Genomic DNA, 18,084 nt, shown 5'->3' on the forward strand with positions numbered 1-18,084 from the left:
TTTCGGAAAATTTATGCAGAAAGTGATCACGAGTTTCCTGTTGTTTTGATGCTGGATTTTTTCAGGCGTGCTGCGACCCACAGTTAATTGGGAACGCGTGGCCTGGCACGAGGGAAACATGGATGCCGTGAATGGAATTTTCGGTCTTTGACCACTTTGTGGTGGGTCTGATCTACTCACCTCCCACAGCTTGGAAACTGCATCTGCACCTTGATCCAAGAGGGTGGTGGCGTTCCTGCGGAAGCGGAAAACTGCGAACCGTGAATTTTTTTTGAAGCTGGCAAAACGGTGTTTTGAAACAATTCTTCTTTTCTTTTGCAACTGTGGCACTGCTACTAAGTCTTGTTGAAGACTGTACAAGTACGTATACATTAGCACTTTAGCAGTGTTGAGAGACCGGGCATACATGTACCTGCATTTTTGCACTGGCTTTGACATTGTTGCGGTGTACTTGACGGAGCATCGTCGGTGATGGTTACAGCCATTCTAGATATGTGAACGACAATAATGACATTAGCACCATGTTAGTATGTATGTTAACATAGCACCATGAAGAATTCAAGGAGGGCACACTAGGGATAATAGTAGCTGATAGCTGGAAACCAATCACACTTTTACAGTCACATCAAGCCAAGATGCATCGATACAATCATGTATGAATTCGGAATACTATACAGCGACGGTATACAGTGAAGTTACTGCGATCACAGATTCATTGAAGAACTGAAACTGGTTGTGGGGCTCAGTGAAAACGAAGCACAGCCATAATTATAAACCTTCAACTTGCAGATGGTTTGGAGCACGTCCAGTTAATGAGTATCTCATATTCCAGGGCTTTAACACAGGGCTGTAGCACCCGGCCTGGCCGGTTCGCGCATGGCCGGACCTTATTGCGAAAAAGGTTGACCCGTCCAATCGACCCTTTGCACAATAACGGTCACGTGATCCGAGACGGGGCATCCTCTTCGATTTTTGTGCAGAGTATCAGTTGTTGAGCATGGTGGAACACTGTATTTCAGTTTCCATTTTGGAGATGGAGGAGAGAGTGTCGAGTGGTTTGCCGTCGATGGCTGTGAAACTCGTGGACGAACTGTCAAATGAAGAATGGTCTGTGAAGGAACTGAACAGTTTTCTGCTGAATGAGGGTGCGTATCTGTCTGGAAAAAGAAGGAGTTGTTGGAGAGGTAAGTTTTCCGCATTCAGTGGATATTTCGGATTACTGTAGATTGAAATTTATTTTTATTTTCTCTACCTTCTCTCCCCTGTCGATGTAGAGAACACTTCTCTATGCAGAAGCCTGATGCTCCTAGAACTAAGAAGGGCACCACTTCCTCGAGTGTACCTTCATCATGCCCAACATTTCATGCGTCCCAGTGGATGAGTGATGAACCTCTGTTTCCCAGAGTGAGTGCCACAGCATGCTTGCTTGTCTCCAACGCAGGGGCAAGTCGCCGACGACAGTGAAGAGGGAGCTGATGGAGTAGTACAAGTGAACAGGCCCGTGGATAGTGTCCATGAGTTTTACTTTGGTGGCTATGTGCATAATGTGAAAGTCTGTCATATCGTGCACACAGCCACAGCTCGCACTCAGATGACTTTCTCCGCACACCTGAACGATGAGGCTGCGTCTCTCTCCACTTCAACATCAACAGCTCGAGCAGCGCCAGCAAGCAGTCGATCTTCCAATAGCGAAGACAGGGATGGGTCATGCCTTTTTCTCAAGCTCCAGAGTCTCTTGGCAGGGCGTTCCATATCTTCGCAAAAGCAAGGTCGGATGAAAGTCGTCATGGATAAAGTGTTCCGAGCACAACACTGGGAACGATATCGCAGCACTGCGGCCCTCTTCTCGCCAGATAGCCAGGATTCCAGAGTGTGGAATGCCAGCATCACCAGGGAACGCATGGAAAAACAAGTGGGTTCCTTAGACTAACGTTAGGGATGACGGTTGCTGCAAACAAGAACCCAACAGTGGTCCTTGGAAAGCGTTTCGGAACTTCTTCCTTCAGAACTAAAAAAACTTCAAATAAAAAAGGCTGCGGAGTACATACATGAACATCGCGTCGGGACCGTGAAAACACAGCCTGTCACAGGAAACTTGATCACGTCCTGCAGCAAACCACGCATGCTGGTTGCATGCCAAGTGTGCAGCGCGTGCACAGCATGCCCCGTCTCGACCCCTCTCGCTTATTGTGCAAAGGGTCTATTCTTGCAATACGGATTACGTCAATAATGTTCACCTCTGGTCAAGTATCCAATTTGAGCAGACCACCTGGAATCCCCGTGCTACGGTTCTATTCTCACCTTTTCTTTCGTCGCCGACCCACAAAAGCCAAGGTGAGGATCGTGATGATGATGACGAGAGCACAACATACTACCACTGAAGGTATTACAGCAACGTGGGTAGGCTGGCTTGGACTGCTTGAATGTCTTGTAGAAAAGAACTGCAGATCATGATGTATGGCGTACAACACTCAACAGTACTACACGACTTTCCGTAACAGCAAGAGTACATAAACCACGTTTATGGAATTAAATAGAGATCCACAAAAGGTGTTTGATAGCCCTTTCCCAAAGATGCTCGCCACTTCTTTCGCAACTTTTCGTTGCCGTTGGTTTGGAAAAAATCGCAACCTTCGCAACTTTCTTCATTTTCGCGAACTACCTCTCAACCTTTCCGCAACCTTGGCCCCATGGCATGGGTCAGAAGGTCAAGTCAAAGACTACATGTCGATATGTCGGACAAATGCATACACGCACGTTTCTCGCGTGCTCTCACTGCAGTTTCAGATTCATTTCAGACTCAGAGAAACAGTAGAGTCTACACACTGTAGCGTGGGTCGCAGCACGGCTGGAAAAAATCCTTCCGCTTCCAAGCAGGACTTGAACCTGGTAGATCTACCCTCTGTTTCTCAATCATGGTCTTAGACCATCCCACTATGCCTGCCTACATACATAACATAAACATGGTTTAATTACAAAAACGTGGTTTATGTACTCTTGCTGTTACCATGGTTACGGAAAGTCGTGTAGTACTGTAGTACGCCATACATCATGATCTGCAGTTCAGGCTTTTCTCTCTCCCCCCCCCCCCCCCCCCCCCTCTCAATGCCTACAATGTAATGGTGCGGTCCATGATGAAGACATACACCGCTAAAAACACACCCGCACTTCAGCTGGTAGCACATGGCATGGCAGTGCAACAGCCACAGCAGTGAAATCTGGACTGATGTACACTTGCGGTGGGGGGGGGGGGGGGGGGGGGATTAAGAGCCAATGTCGACTACCTCATGCAGTCATGGCAAGCTGAGTGCCATTTCGTGGCATTGCAAATATTCGTATGATTTTCTCTGAATTGTAAATTGACACAACTGTAGAATGAAGAGCCGTGATTAAAAGGGAACTCATGGTTTCTAAGAGGATTGGAAACATCGTGAGGATTCGCTTGGTTTGTGTCGGCCAGCCGGATAGCCTGAGCTATAGAAGCTATGAAAAATTCTGAAATAACTGGCGTCATCTGGGTAACAATTGTCAACAAAAAATAGCAGATGAGTGAAACTGTTCGGATCTTCCCAAGTTGTACATTGTACTGTTGAGATACCGAATTCAAAAAAATCAATACAAAAATACAAAAAAAACTGTATCGAGTGCTCTGGTCCACAGAAAGAAAACAGTCGATTACGATAAAGTTTTAAGTCGGATATGGTTGGAAGCTTCTCTTGAAATACTATATCTGCCGCTAGAGTTAGAGTTTTCGATGGACATTTCTCGCATGGAAATGTTCTCAAGGGTATACAATGCCTTTCGCAAACTTTGGAACCAAGCCTCCCGGATGATTATCACCGTAAAGTACCGCGAGAGCGCCCCACCATCGCGTCCTTTCGTGGTCGTGTTGTGGAGGTGGCGCCCTGTCCGTAGGTGATACGACGCTTACATGTACCTAGTACACACGTTGCACGTTATGCAGTCAATCCATACTCAATTTCCTTCGAGCGGGTGTGGGCTCCACACAAAACATGCGAAGTGTTACCTTGTACACTGAAGTTCTCATACTAAACAAATTTGTAGTGCTCTGCCACACGATTTCCCTTCTCTTGGCTGAAAAAACAAGGTGGCATGGTGTGCTTCCGTGAGACAGGGCGCTCTCGCGGTACTTAACGGTATTTTTTTTTAAAGATTCAAACGCATGGCCATTGAGAACAACAGGCAATGGCCCAACATGCATAGAGTGTGATTTTATACATAGCTCAAGCTTTACTCAATCTCCGGACAGCTAGCAGCTAAATCAAGGTTTAAAAAATTGCTCCAGAAATAGAGAAGAATATCGAGAGAATGTCGAAATCAAACTCCGGGGCTGGTTCTCAATCGGAATTTGTAGCGCCATGTGGTCAGTGTAAACAGTCCTTTGCCAAGGAGAATAACACCAACCAGCGAGAAGAAGAAGTAGTGGACGCCGCCGGGTCCTGAGTCATGGTAGAATGTCGACGCCGAGTAGGACACTAGCAGAGCCATCAGGCCGGCGCTCAGCAAACCGGAGATGCCAGACATTGTGTACACCAGGGCGATGCACAGGCCTTTCATTGTCTTCGGCGACTTGGCATAAGCGAATTCCAGGGCTGGACACGAAGAAGTGTGTAAGTGTGTGTGCAAAGACCACATGCACACACAGAAAGAACAATGGTGTCAAACACATGCCCCAGAAAGACCATCACTCTACCCAGTTGATCAGACATTAACGCACACGATGTTTACAATGCCAACATCACGGGCAAAACAGCCCAAATGTGGTAATATTAGCAGTGCTTTCAGCCAGGTTTTTGTAGAAATATGAGGTTTTCTTTATAAATCCCATCTCTCTGACGTTCACACGTCTCTTCAATACTTTATGATCTACTCCATGCCCGTTCATCTGAGGAGAACTTTCCCCTTTGACTGCATTTGCTGACTTGGTGCATCAAGTCTCAAAATTGCACAGAAGAGCACAACAATTATCCGCTTTTTCCAGAATGGACATAGTAAACGTCTTTTAAATTACGTTCTACCACGTCGCCCTTCAACAGATTTCCAGTTTCGAATGACCTATTGTGAGAACTTTGAAATTCGCAAAAGCTGCAACCTCTGATGTACTATTTGTGTGTGGGGGGGGGAGGCAATAATCATCATGCTATACCCCCCCCCCCTCCCCCCCCCCACACACACCCCACCCCAAGAATGTGCACGTCTGCATGGGTGTTCTGTGGGGCTTCTGCAACAGCAGAGATAACAGAGACCCGTATAATTACGTGCAGGGTTTCTCTTCTTGTGGTGGGGAGTATACTGTACGTGTCCTGCCTGAGCAAACGCTTTTAAAGTCACAAGTAATACAACACACGGATGGCAACAGATACTGACTACTGACTACTGACTCATGAGTCAAGATAGAACAGCATTCCCACTCACCGGATATGTAGACAAGTGTCTCTGCAACCCCTGATAAGATATACTGGGGTAGCTGCCAGAAGATAGGCAAGTTGGAAGCAGTATGGTTGTGGTTGAAAAGCACCGGGTCGATAATTGTCGTTTGGTTCCAGCGGTCAGGCTTGCGACGCTGCATTTCGACAACGGCAGCGCACAGCACGCTGAGCGCCGCCACGATCATGCCGATTCCCATCCGCCTGAAGAGGGTAATGCGCCAGCGTGCTAAGCGCTCCAGACGCGGGTACACCACGCCGTGAAACACCGGTATGCACACCACAATGGACAGGCAGCTGACGGCGGCTATTGTACCGGACGGAACGAACGGCTTCTGCAGTGACGGGCCCAGCGGGGTGTCTTCATCTCTTGGTATCACTGGCTTCATCAGAGTTCCCTGGGCAGTGAAAGTAGTGATCGTCTGCACGTGTCATCAACAAGCAATAGCATAACGATACAGGCAGATTTTAAAAACTAAAATAACACGGCATGTGCTCATATAAATTAAAAGTGCCGAGTGTAAGTGATCATGTCCGGTATCCAATTCTTTTAGTCCTCAAATCAGAACACTCTCACGCGGTATCACACTGCCGGCTGAGTTGATCAAAGTAACTATGGTAACTCTAGTAACAGTTAAAAATTATTTTTAAAGTTATATATCAATCGTCTGTGCTCTATCCAAAGTGGACGGGGCAAACCGAGGCCACTTTCATTGTGAACGTCCTTGACACTGCTTTAGCCCTTGACGCCTTAGTTTTGTCATTGCCATGCTCACTGGCGAGAGTGACTGATGGAGATTAGCACATACATGTACATAAGTCACATGCTTATGTTGTCTGATGATTGGTTTTTGCCATGAAACTCTGAGTTACAACAAAAAACAGCCCTATATACTTCCTTTTGTGTACCTCTTGCGTAAGTCACATGCACGCATGTACTGGTATAATCTGTGATCGTTGGCAGGGGTGACAAAGGGAAATGCGCACATGATTGTATAAGTAGTCCCATGCACGGCGCATGCAGTGCATTGTACCTGTGACATGATAGTGTAAGTAGTTCCATGCACGGCGCATGCAGTGCATTGTACCTGTGACATGATAGTGTAAGTAGTCCCATGCACGGCGCATGCAGTGAACTGTACCTGTGACATGATAGTATGAGTAGTCCCATGCACGGTGCATGCAGTGCATTGTACCTGTGACATAATCACACTGTAGAAGAGCATGGGAATCAGTACCAGCAGCAAATTGTAGAAGTTGCGCGCATCCACCACATCATTGCTGGAGTGCGTACCTCCGTGCTCAGTATCAGCATATGAGAGAAAACCAGTCCACTTCTTGCACTTGGCCAGTGTTTCTTCCGTAGTGCTCATGCGCCTCGCTCTGGGCTCGGGATGCAGCCGTCGCCGCTGCTTCCGCCACACCCGAAAGGCATCGAGATAAACACTGAACACCTGCACAATGCCACCCTCATCTGTCAGATGCTGCGTAGAAAAGAGAGTACGCTTGCAGCAGTGTAGCAGAACAATGGATAGTCCATACGACACAAACACTGGCATGAATCCAACGAAGAATCCACAGTTGACCTGAAAGAAGGACACTAAGCTCATATTGATCAACGCCGACATGTTTATCCACCAGTAGTACAATGGGAAGAACTCTTTAGCTTTCTGCACAGTTTCACCACGCCGCCAAAACTGATCCATGCCGAGTACAACAATAGATCCACGTATGGCAGCCATTCCCAGGCCGACGAGTACCAAACCGAGCAGCACCAGTACTTGCAGCATGGTTCTCCTCTTCGCGTTCGGCATGCCAGTTTGGCTAGCGATGGTGCTGCCGCTCTCCTGGAAGTAGGTCACACCGGCCGAACACAGCATTGACGCAGCACCCAGCAGCTGCAGGGCCAGGCCCATGTGTAGCATAGCGTACCGACTGCACTTGGTGTCCGTTAGCGCACCAGTCACAACTGACAGGACCTGTGGAATATTTGCGACGAATAATTCAGCCATGTTGATCTGCGCAGGAGACCACTCCAATAGGCCATGATACTCCAGAAAAAACCCTAGATTCGTCAGCAAGCCCTCAGATATTGACAGCGCAGAAATCAGAATCACCCAATTAGACGGATGCCAGTTCCACCGGTGCAGGAACGACTTTGTCGTTTTTCCACTTCCAGCAGCATGCTGCTCGCCTTCATCTTGACTGGTGAAATTATGTACCGTAGATCTCGCTGAGTTTAGAAGGGGAGTACTCTCTGATAGCGACATTGTCTGTTCTCCCTGGCCTGACCGGCAGTATGAATGGAAAGTGTGTTACTATTCTAGACTAGTACAATGCACACGGCCGGCAATGGCCATGATGACCACAATTACATGACTGTAGTGTAGGGCTGCAGACGTGCCATCACTGCATCAGGCATGACCACGGGGACACGCTAAACCACCACTTGCATTTATGTGTGGATCAAAGAAGACATGAGCACTCAAGTCAAAAATGAAACAACATTACAGAGTCATACTGCAACTTTAGCCTACAAAGTTTACAAATAATTGCTGAAGCCTGAAGGCGCAAAGACGCCAGATCAAAGCGCAAAGACCCCAAGCTCCCCAGCTCATGAGTCAGAACGCCACGCGCCACACGAAGTAGGCACTCACAGTTTTGGCACTTCACTCACCGGCCCCACTTTACGTGTTGTACTGAGTCTGTTGTATACGTGTAGGCGCCGGCGCTAGGGACAAGCATGCGGCTATGCGGATGGCGGTCCCGATTACCTGATAACCGATACTGCGATAGTGCCAACTGTGTCCTGGTGTTTGTATGACTTCACTTATTGAAGACATCTGCTGACACATAGAATTGGTGAATTGGCCATGCATGCATGGTTGGTGTGGGTATTCGCCGAATGGGAATGCAAAAGCCACATAGATGTGGGTGTGCAGGGTTGCAAGCTATGAGGGGGGGGGGGGGGGGGGGGGGGCAGTGACGCTTGCCGGCATGCCATTCAACGAACTTTGCCATTCAAATCTCACTGCAAGCTTGCACTGCTTGCCGCTAAATACACAACTGCCCCCCCCCCCCTCCCCCATACACACACACACATGGATCGGACCTTACAACGCATAAAAATTCCGGTAATTTGCGATTACCTTGTCCACATACACTGTTACCTCTTCACGATCACACCGACAGTAACCCGACAGTAACCCGACAGTAACCCGACAGTAACCCGTGTGGTTTATACCTATAATTAGTATAATACCAAGACGGCAAGAGTACATAAACCTTATTTTAAAAGTACACTGGATGATACTGCATACAAGAAACAAACTCTACCTAGCATCATGTGCAGTGTACAGTGTACAGGGTACACAGCCTTGTACAGTAATATTAGCCGATGGAGGTTAACAAGGTGATTGATTGGTGTACGTGTTATTGGCAATGAGAGAAGTATCTAAGTTAGGCATGGGCACCACAGCAATGGCTACCCAAGCACCAGCGACACGCATTATGACTGCGATGGAGCACCTACTGGTGCTTATGACTGCGATGGAGCACCTACTGGTGCTTATGATTGCAGCTGTCAGCACAGTTTGACCTGATTCAGTTCACAGCACTTTGACTCAGTAACAGTTACAGCATCTTGCAGAAAAGATACGAAACGGCTTCAATGAGAAAATGTGTGCAGTGCGCCTTGTATTCAGAAACATACTTCAGAAGTAGTACTGATACTTATAGCCGACCGTAGACTAACGCAAGTCACCTATTAATTTTATCGAGTGGATCGGTGCCAAAGAGCTCGCATTCAACACAGAACATTGCCTGTTTAATACGCCGTGATTGTTTGCTGCTGAAGGCTACCAAGTGAACGTAAGCTATCTAATGGAATCCATGCTGTCTGGCTGATGTGTGCCTTGCTGATTTGCACAGGCTCAGTTCTACAGACACTCTTCGAATTGGTTTGCTCTGCCATCTGCGCTGTCTATCGGTGTTTGCTGCGGGTAGTAGTGACCATTATGGCGATGGACATACCTCCGCTGAAAGTAGACGACAAGAGCAATGATAATGAGCGCGGCGAAGACTACCAGGATAATCAGAAAGAGCAACGAGAAACCGGTCGATCCAGAACCAGACTGAGCCAGTTCAATTCCGTTCAGTGTTCCGCTCTGCAGCGTTGGGCTTTTCGGAAGTGTTGACGGCTCGGAGGATCGGCAATATCTGTCCGTATCTCCATTGCTTGCACATCTGCACTCAAAACTGTTGCTGCTTGCGACATTTATGCAATAGCCCAGGTTACATGATCTTTCCGGTACACAACTTGGACAGTAGTTCAGGTGCTTCACAGACGCATTGCCCTGGTTCCGCAGGTCAACTTCCATTCCGTTCACGACCGCACTGCTCAAACACCCAACAAAATTCCGTGCACCGAAGCGTACATCCGTTATGGAACCAGAGCCGGTCACATTGAGAGGACTAGACTTGAAACCGTCCAGTACGACCTTCATATAGCCATTCATCAAGTACACAAGAAGTACGTGTAACTGTCCATCGTGAAAGTCCGGTATCGTACTCCAAGACATTGCAAATGGCTGGCTAGTTCCCGTTTGCCGATTGTCTAACGTCAACATGTTGCTTTCGGTAAGGGTGATGAACACGATATTCTTCTGTGAATCTTGCATGCGCACTATATGCAAGTCGGTGCTTTTTGTAATGCGAAACTCCACCGAGACAGCAACCTGGGTCGTGGGAGGGCTGATGGTTGAGCGGACGTGACTGTTCTGCAGAAACACTGGGTGAGTCACCATTGAGTGCAATCCCAGGAGAGCCGTGCCTCGCACAATGTCATTCGTGGGTGTGGGGTAGCCGTCCAGGACATGGTCACCGTTGACGAGAACCTCATTGATATACCCGCACAGGGGCTTGGGGATTCGGCCGGTCACCAGAGTCAGTTCCTCGATCGGCCGATATTTACCGATCACCACCGCCGTGATTTCCAGGGGCAGGAAGAGCAGAATCTGTGCCTGCTTTCCCTGCACGTCCAGCGTGACACTGTCACTGGATACCATCAGGTGCACAAAACCCCGACTGCGACTTGCCGGCAGGAAAGTGTTGCGACTGCTTGCCCATGAGTAGGTTTGCCGTTGAGGAATAGCCATGAAAAATCCCCCTGCTGATTTCTCAATGACTAGGATTGGCCGACCGGCAGGGTCATATGCAGCCAACAGAGCAACTGCAGTGTCTGGATCGGTATTGTCAAACCTGAACATGACCGAAAGTCCTGCAGTTGTGTTCAACCGACTCGTGTCCAAGTGTAGGAAATGATCACAGCGTAAAGTCACCATTGTCGATTCTAAGCACAAATCGAAAGAAGAGATCAATGTGAAAAACAAACAAGAAGGCATTTCTGGTGTATTTCAAATAGTGTAGTACCTGCACGCCATGATGTCTTTTGCATAGCCCCTATTCTGGAGGTAGGTCACGGATTAGATGGGAGAATATGTGTGAATTGAGCTCTAGTCCCCACCTGTTTGCGTGGGAAGTACCCTGGAGGGTTGTGATGCACACACTTCTGAACTACAGCCAAGCGGCAGTGAGCCATGGAAATTGGGGGAGAAAACAGCAAAAGTGATGCTGCACACAGTTTTTTCCCCATCCCAAATTATTGGCAGTGATTCACAGGATGATAGCAAGCTTCAAATGCCTTCCAATGGATGCCTAAGAACACCTTCAAATGGTGGGCAGTTCTCATGCGTTCCCCAAGCACTTCGCCACGAACACACAACTACTCTAAAAACTCCTGTGGCCATTCGACCCTTTGCCATAGGGCCTATTGGCAACCCTAGTTAACGTAACCAATACTAATGCAATGTATTTCATTAGTATCAAATACGTACCATGCTGGCACATTGGTCCGTAATACCCTGTCTGCTGGCAGTTGCATGTTGGGCCAGTCCACGACGACTGGCATGCGCCAGAGTTCCGGCAGTATTCCTGTCCAGCACAGAAATCATGATCACAGCTGCTGATGCTGCCATCAGTGACAGGCCACGAGGAATTAGTAGCATTTGCGGCCAGGTAGCGCTGTGACGAGCAGGGGAAGTCAGCTTCGGCTGAAAAGCAAAGCCCATTGATGCGCAGCTGTCCAATGCACCCCACGAAATGACCCAATGCTGGAAAGTGTCCTGTGCCGACTGCAGTGTTGACACATCTGCTTTCAGGCCCGCCAACAAGTACCTGTGAGGCGTTCAAGCCACCTATTAGCTTTGGACTTGATGGCAGTGAGGGTGCTTCCAGTTCGACTTGCTCTTTCTCATCTACTTGCATGACCAGCTGCGTGCGAGTTTGCCAGATTTTCACTGCATGTACTTGCTTGTCGCTATAGCTCTTCTGCGAACACCTGCTCTGTGCTCCGATATGCACACACAGCAGGCTGTTGCTGATGAAAACACCCCCGGCAGGAGGATCTGTGCTCTGCGCATCGAGGAAGCCTAGCACTGTGCTGTTGTGCTGGGCAGTCCTGAAGCTAAACGCTATGCTTTCCAGCTGTTTCAGCCTAGTATCGGAAATCAGCAAGGATGACTTCTTGGACAGGAGCAGCAGGGCCTCGTTATTACAGCGGTATAGTTTAGGCTCACAGCGACTGCCAAATGTTACTTGTCCCTGGCGGATTGTTTGGGATTGAGTTTCTCCTGCTCCAATGCTTGCTAGTTTCAGAACATGGTTTCCATCCACATACACACGTCTCATGCAGCCATAATAATTGTCACCACCGGGAGATAATCCAATTGTATTGCCGCCGCCACCCACCAGAACAGACCAGCGCAGTGATCGCCACTCGTCGCGCAGCAGCATGGGCTGATACACGGCCGTGTAGGCTTCGGCGTTGACGAGCAGGTGAATGGCTGTCCGTCGAATGTACACAGCAACGCGCACCCAGGAGTCGCTCAGTGGCAGTGCGTTGGACATGATCACTGTTGACTTGCTTTTCTGCAAGAGGGCAGCTAACACTTTATTCCCAAACTGCATGACCTGAACGAACACGTCACGTTGCGACTGCAGCTTCAGCAGCAGAGCACTGTTGGTTTGAGACGAGAGCTGAAACTCAATTTGCAAAACGGTGAGCGGGTGCTCTTTGGTATCACAGCGTACATCAACGGGCAATGCAGGCAAGTAGATGTTAGCATCTCCAGGGAAGGATGCAATTAGGCTGTCTGCACACATGCATAAAGCACAAATGGTCAAGAAAAACACATCGCCGACATGTTACTGCCTGTTTAAAGGCCAATCAGGTGCAATCCAACACCGCTATGCAACACCGCTATGCAACACCGCTATGCAACACCGCAACACCGCTATGCAATCAGGCCATCAGGCTGCTCTATGCCATTGTGCCGTTGTGCAGGTCTACAGTGTGTGCAATTAGTCAATCAGCCCGCTCTATGCTATGCAATCGGTCCATTGTACTGCTCTATGCAACCGGCTCATTGTGCTACTCTATGAAACCGACCCATTGTACTGCTCTATGAAACCGACCCATTGTGCTGCTCTATGCATGTGCACTCAGCAACTCACAGTTAGAGTATTTTCTGTGACCTGCAACCAATGGCACTACCCCCCCCCCCCTCTCCCACTTTTTCTCACTTACTCACTCATTCACTCACTCACTCCCTCTCTCTCTCTCTCCCTCTCTCTCTCTCTCTCACCTCATATATCAGACCTCAGACCTGCCCACCGTGGTAGCCATGATAGCGAACAGCTTTGTTAGACATAGCAACTTGTGCTGGGATTACACCATTCAACAGCTTGCAAGGCTGATGAATTGACCGCCACTAATTTTAGCCTGGTCTACACCACATGGCTGATTGAAGCAGCTCTCTCTCTCTCTCTCTCTCTCTCTCTCTCTCTCTCTCTCTCTCTCTCTCACACACACACACACACACACACACACACACACACACACCTTTGACCTTTGACGCCCATCGCCGGAGGCGATGATAGCAATGCTACGGCAGAAGCCATAGCAACTTGTGCTGGGATTGCACCATTCAACAGCTTGCAAGGCTGAAGAATTGACCATCACTATTCAGCCTGGTCTACACCATACAGCTATTTGAAGTGACTTTTTCTGGCCAGTGAATCCCACACACACACACACACACACACGCAGATGCACACAATCGCATGTGCACACGCACACTCGTTCCTCATTTTTAATCTTCTTCTGCAGCTCACGCTTGACTGCATGCCCACGGAAAATGCTGAACAGTTCGAACAGATTGGTTCAGCATTTGCCACTATGTGTTGGGGAAGTGTGTACAATAGTACATCCCATTTACCTTGCATGCATGACATTGTCTTGCGTCCACAGCCACAACTGTTCTCCAAACCAGTCGATGGCGATCCTATGAACTGATTGCCAGCCGCATGCTTGTCGCAGCACCACGCTCCATCGGCAAACAATCGCATCTTGGTTGTGCGCGTCGGATCAGAAATCTTGCCATTCACCGCCATACCATAGATACACGCGTCCCAGCTACTGAAGGCGTTTGGCGAAGGCACTGGAGCCGCTGCACTTGATGCACTGCTGGCATTGTTCTTAGCAACCTCCCTCCACTCATAGGTTGTGTTATCCAGCAGCAGAGATTGCATTTCCGGACGACCATCCTCTTTCCTGACAAGGGTCATCAGCAATGCGTGAACTCGCCCGTTGAATGTTGCACGAGGTGGTCGGAGCGTGTACAAAACCACGCTTCCACTCTCGTACAGGGCGAACGCCAAGCTGTAATCGTCAACGAACAGGGTAAAGCGTGGACCAGAAGGATTGTTCACGCCGAGTATCTGACCACTGCCCGCATGACTGCTAAACTGCACGCTGATGTTTAGTCCAGTTTGCGACACGGCTTGACCTACGTCGTGATCGTGTTCCGCGCGACAAGCCGGAAGGTCAGCGTACACTGCCGGCGGCACAGTAGCTGCGGAAACAGCCAGCACCACCACCGCAGGGCAGAGTACCACTACCACCAGCGCTACTCCCAGAAGAACCATCGTGGGAATACTGCGACGAACATGGCCAGCCATCCTATTCTCGATCTCCAGTCCCAACTGCTACGTATCGATGACAAGATCCAGCAAGCCTTCACCACAAAAAAAATTGTTCCAAGTCGCATTCACAGTGGAACGGTTGGACCGTTCAATGATGGTACGTTTCCAGTGAACCTCGGCGGCTCCAGTGTCGAATCTACTCGTAGATCTGAACTTCAGTCTTGGCTGACTTCTAGCTTCACATCAGCCTAGCCGTGTCACCAAGTAATCGCCCCCTGCATCGGCCCATGGCCTGGGACTCAGTATCGTTCCTTCAAAACTAACGTTACTTTACCACAGCAGATCTACTCAGTGAGTAGATCTACAGGACCGACTAGCGACTGCACATGTGCTGATTCTGTAGGAGACTGCATTGGAGACTGAGGAGTAACAAGAAAATCGTCCTCTGTCACTACAGAGTAGATCTACAGTTGAACTGAGGCAAGTAGATCTACTACTGTACAGCTTACATAATAATTATTATGGACTCACTCGACTCCTGATACATGTATCGAACACCATTGTGAAGGAGAATTAGTTCTTTATAGCCGAAGTCCGTTATACTGGCATGTGGCCCATGGCATGCGGCAGTATGAGTGAACGTGGTCTGCATATGCGTCCCTTCAAGATAAGGTTCGTTAGAAACGAAATGGTTCGCTACAATGGTTGTATGGGTTCAAACATTGACATGAGCTAGCATGGAACGGTTCATTATTTTTTACATGTATCACGAAATTCGTTATAATTATGTGAGTTCGTTATAAGTGGTGTCGACGGTATGTTTTTTTTGGCTTTGGATCACGGACAACGCCATCATGGCGTCATCAAGAAATAAAGCAGCTGAGGTCGAGGGACTCGACTGCAAAAACCTGAAACAGCGGAAGGAAGAAGTGTGCAGACGGAGTCTGTCAGCGTCGGTAACCACACAGACACACATATACGTACATCGTCAACTGCACAGAACAGTAACTGTTACAAACTTACGATTATTATGTCATTGGCAAGAGATAGTGCAGTGAGGTGATTCTGACAGTGAGTGCAGTGATAACTACTAGTAGTAGTAGTACATGTACAGTGTACTGCTCGGATTAGTAGATCTACTGGTGAATGCTAGGTGCGGACGCCGCGGAGGCTTCCCAGGAATCCCTGAGTCAGTGTCATCACCTGATCATTGTGAACGAGGAGGTAACTGCCTGACTGGTCTAAAACTAAGTAAAAGTGAGTGCAGCTACAGTGTACTAGGTCACTCGACGGACTTGGGGTCTTGGGTGCGGGGACGTCTAGTCTGTGCAATTATGTAGCACAATACCCACGCATACAGTGATCCTCTTGGAGCTCAACCGCAGAGTCCTCAGAGTCACTGGCTTCAGCCATCAATGCCCATCATGCAACTAAGTACTTCAGTAGCTACACAGTGTGAGTGTGACGTAGCGAGTCACGGAGTCGGTACATGTACACACAGGTATGCAGCAGTAGTCTGGCGACTTGACTCGTGACAACACCGAGGACTACTTGCAAGTACTAGTAAGGCCAAACTAAAGAAGGTGTGTGGTTCGACTAACATGGACATTTTTTTTACGGGCGGGCGGGCGGATTTTTTTTTTTTAATATATTTTTTAGTACATGTAAATACACTGTATACGCGTATCGAGTAGACTCTACTACCAGCACAAGGCAGCAGTCGTACCACTCACTGCACTGCACTGCAGTACAACTACAAGTCAAGTCCAAAACTTGCAAAAGGAGCCGCCTGCGTCCGCAGACTCACGCCGCACAGCACGTAGACGTGGACGTGTTCAGTCCACGTACGTCAGTCACACGACAGCCCGCCGAAAAAAAGTTACGGTCGGGCTGAAATTGTACGGTCGGTCGGGTGAGTCGAACCACACACCTTCTTTAGTTTGGCCTAACAGTAATAATTATTATTAGTTGTAGTAACTGTTGTCGACCAGGTACATGTACATGTACCTGTATAGACAGATTGTCAGCTGCATGCATAGCATTGCTGTATTGTTAAAGTTAATGAAATTATTTCTATACAATGCGCAACATTGTTCTACGTCGACTACTAGTAATCAGACGCTACGCATGGGGTCATAATCAGCACGACGATCCCAATAGTGTACAATACTATTGATTGACAGGTTCACATGTTGGGAGATTGACAGTCAGTGTGTTACAAAGCGGAGGACGCACGAAAACAGTGCTCCCGACTAGACTACAGTACAACGAGTTGGCAGAGTCACGCTCCTGGGGGCATCTCAACCGTATGGGGCATAGCCCCAGTTTGTGTTAAAACCAGGAATAGCGGGGAGCACATGTACTAGTATGATGTAGTGGGACACAAGTCTACTACTATTGTTTGATTGACAGCATGAAACAAGGTGGAGGACACTGTGTTCGGAAACATGACCTTACTACAACCTTCGGCGGTTGGCAGAGCCCCGGTCCCTGCCGACCATTTGAACCATATGGGTGTTGAACCCGGTTCTGACCCTCATACTAACAATATGCGTGAACTATAACAACTGGTTTATCTAATACTAGTTCTGAACTAGTATTGGGTTATAATAAGTCTACTACTAGTAACAGATCATTTTCAGGACAGTCATACATGTACGTGCACAATTAATTTTAGTACCAAACTGACAAGGAGTACTGAGACATTCCAAGGCATAAAAGGGAGCTTGAGCGGTAAGATGGCGCCACCCAACGGCCTTCCAACTTGGAAGGTTCATGGATATTAGTGATAATTCAAAAAAGAGGAAGGTAGGCGCCATCGAGCCAAACACAAGCTGCATTCCAAGGCTCCATGGAATGTTGGCTTGGTACGATAACGGGATGGTTAGAGATTGGACAATATGGTCTAACCACAGTTCGACAACGCAAAACAACAACCACCCAACTTGGGAGGCTCAATTTTTATCAAAGATAATAATAATTTTACTTTGAAGTAATGATAAACGAAATGTCTCTGCAGTCGACTAGTCCTTGTCTAAATTCTACACATCTGACTGCTCAAATTCTGGTCTGGTTGGTGGACTCTAACTCAAAACTTCCTTGTGCTCCACTGTTTCCTATGTTTTCAATGTATCATTAGGCTCGTACTATACTGTCTTCAGCTACCTAGCTTTACTTTACAAAGAAGTATACTTTCCTTCAGTACGAGTGCTAGTACATGTGTATGTCCAAAGTACTGCGGACATGCATGGCAGTGCCATCATTGACATTTTCATGTCCGTACCCGGGAGTCACAGTGAACCATGCCGCATGCGAACTTAGCTCCTGTGACCGTCCGTCCGACAGCTGAGCTCATCCCACTAGTGCACTAATAATTATTATGACAGGCCAGGACAAGTCAACCTGTCGCATCCCATCATGTCTGGCGGCACTGTCGAGTGTTGAGTTACTCAGTAGTATGACAGGATGAGACAGAGCACGTGGATTTCCGATGCACTGGTATCGTGAAGGATGGACCGTTGATTACTGATGGTATAATACAGGTCTCTAAGGTCCAAAGTACTCTTTATCTCCTGGGGAAATGGTTCGTACCTTC

The 18,084-nt window shown here is 48.2% G+C and overlaps 2 protein-coding genes across 5 annotated transcripts; both read right to left on the reverse strand.

Annotated features, from left to right (window-relative positions):
* Positions 1-3,313: 3,313 nt before the first annotated feature.
* On the reverse strand, positions 3,314-8,039 carry LOC135830884 (solute carrier family 15 member 4-like). Of its 3 annotated transcripts, none has more exons than XM_065343098.1 (3): positions 6,590-8,039; positions 5,437-5,869; positions 3,314-4,613 (listed from the first exon to the last, which is right to left on the reverse strand). In XM_065343098.1, the coding sequence occupies exons 1-3, from the start codon at positions 7,715-7,717 to the stop codon at positions 4,339-4,341; spliced, it is 1,836 nt and encodes a 611-aa protein (XP_065199170.1). In that variant the 5' UTR covers positions 7,718-8,039; the 3' UTR covers positions 3,314-4,338. The 3 variants fall into 3 exon arrangements, with proteins under 3 accessions (XP_065199170.1, XP_065199172.1, XP_065199171.1); XM_065343100.1 differs by having other exon boundaries at positions 6,686-8,038; XM_065343099.1 differs by having other exon boundaries at positions 6,644-8,038.
* A 677-nt stretch (positions 8,040-8,716) lies between these two features.
* On the reverse strand, positions 8,717-15,008 carry LOC135830885 (neurexin-1b-like). Of its 2 annotated transcripts, XR_010556125.1 has the most exons (4): positions 13,784-15,008; positions 11,342-12,658; positions 9,006-10,797; positions 8,717-8,975 (listed from the first exon to the last, which is right to left on the reverse strand). XR_010556125.1 is itself a non-coding variant. In XM_065343101.1 (3 exons), exons 1-3 carry the CDS (start codon positions 14,523-14,525, stop codon positions 9,386-9,388), a joined length of 3,471 nt encoding a protein of 1,156 aa, XP_065199173.1. In that variant the 5' UTR covers positions 14,526-15,008; the 3' UTR covers positions 8,717-9,385. The 2 variants fall into 2 exon arrangements, 1 of the variants encoding a protein (XP_065199173.1); XM_065343101.1 differs by having other exon boundaries at positions 8,717-10,797.
* Positions 15,009-18,084: the final 3,076 nt, after the last annotated feature.

This window comes from Sycon ciliatum, chromosome 1 (genome assembly GCF_964019385.1).
Source record: "Sycon ciliatum chromosome 1, ocSycCili1.1, whole genome shotgun sequence".
NCBI lineage: Eukaryota > Metazoa > Porifera > Calcarea > Leucosolenida > Sycettidae > Sycon > Sycon ciliatum.

Excerpts from the sequence above, each read along its gene's own strand:
- LOC135830884 (XM_065343098.1), bottom strand. The coding sequence starts at position 7,717 with ATGTCGCTATCAGAGAGTACTCCCCTTCTAAACTCAGCGAGATCTACG. Across the intron at positions 5,870-6,589 it reads CTCATACTATCATGTCACAG|ACGATCACTACTTTCACTGC; the intron begins GTACAGTTCACT and ends TGACACGTGCAG. Across the intron at positions 4,614-5,436 it reads GACACTTGTCTACATATCCG|CCCTGGAATTCGCTTATGCC; the intron begins GTGAGTGGGAAT and ends CTTCGTGTCCAG.
- LOC135830885 (XM_065343101.1), bottom strand. The coding sequence starts at position 14,525 with ATGGCTGGCCATGTTCGTCGCAGTATTCCCACGATGGTTCTTCTGGGA. Across the intron at positions 12,659-13,783 it reads GACAATGTCATGCATGCAAG|ACAGCCTAATTGCATCCTTC; the intron begins GTAAATGGGATG and ends GCATGTGTGCAG. Across the intron at positions 10,798-11,341 it reads CGGACCAATGTGCCAGCATG|AATCGACAATGGTGACTTTA; the intron begins GTACGTATTTGA and ends ATTTGTGCTTAG.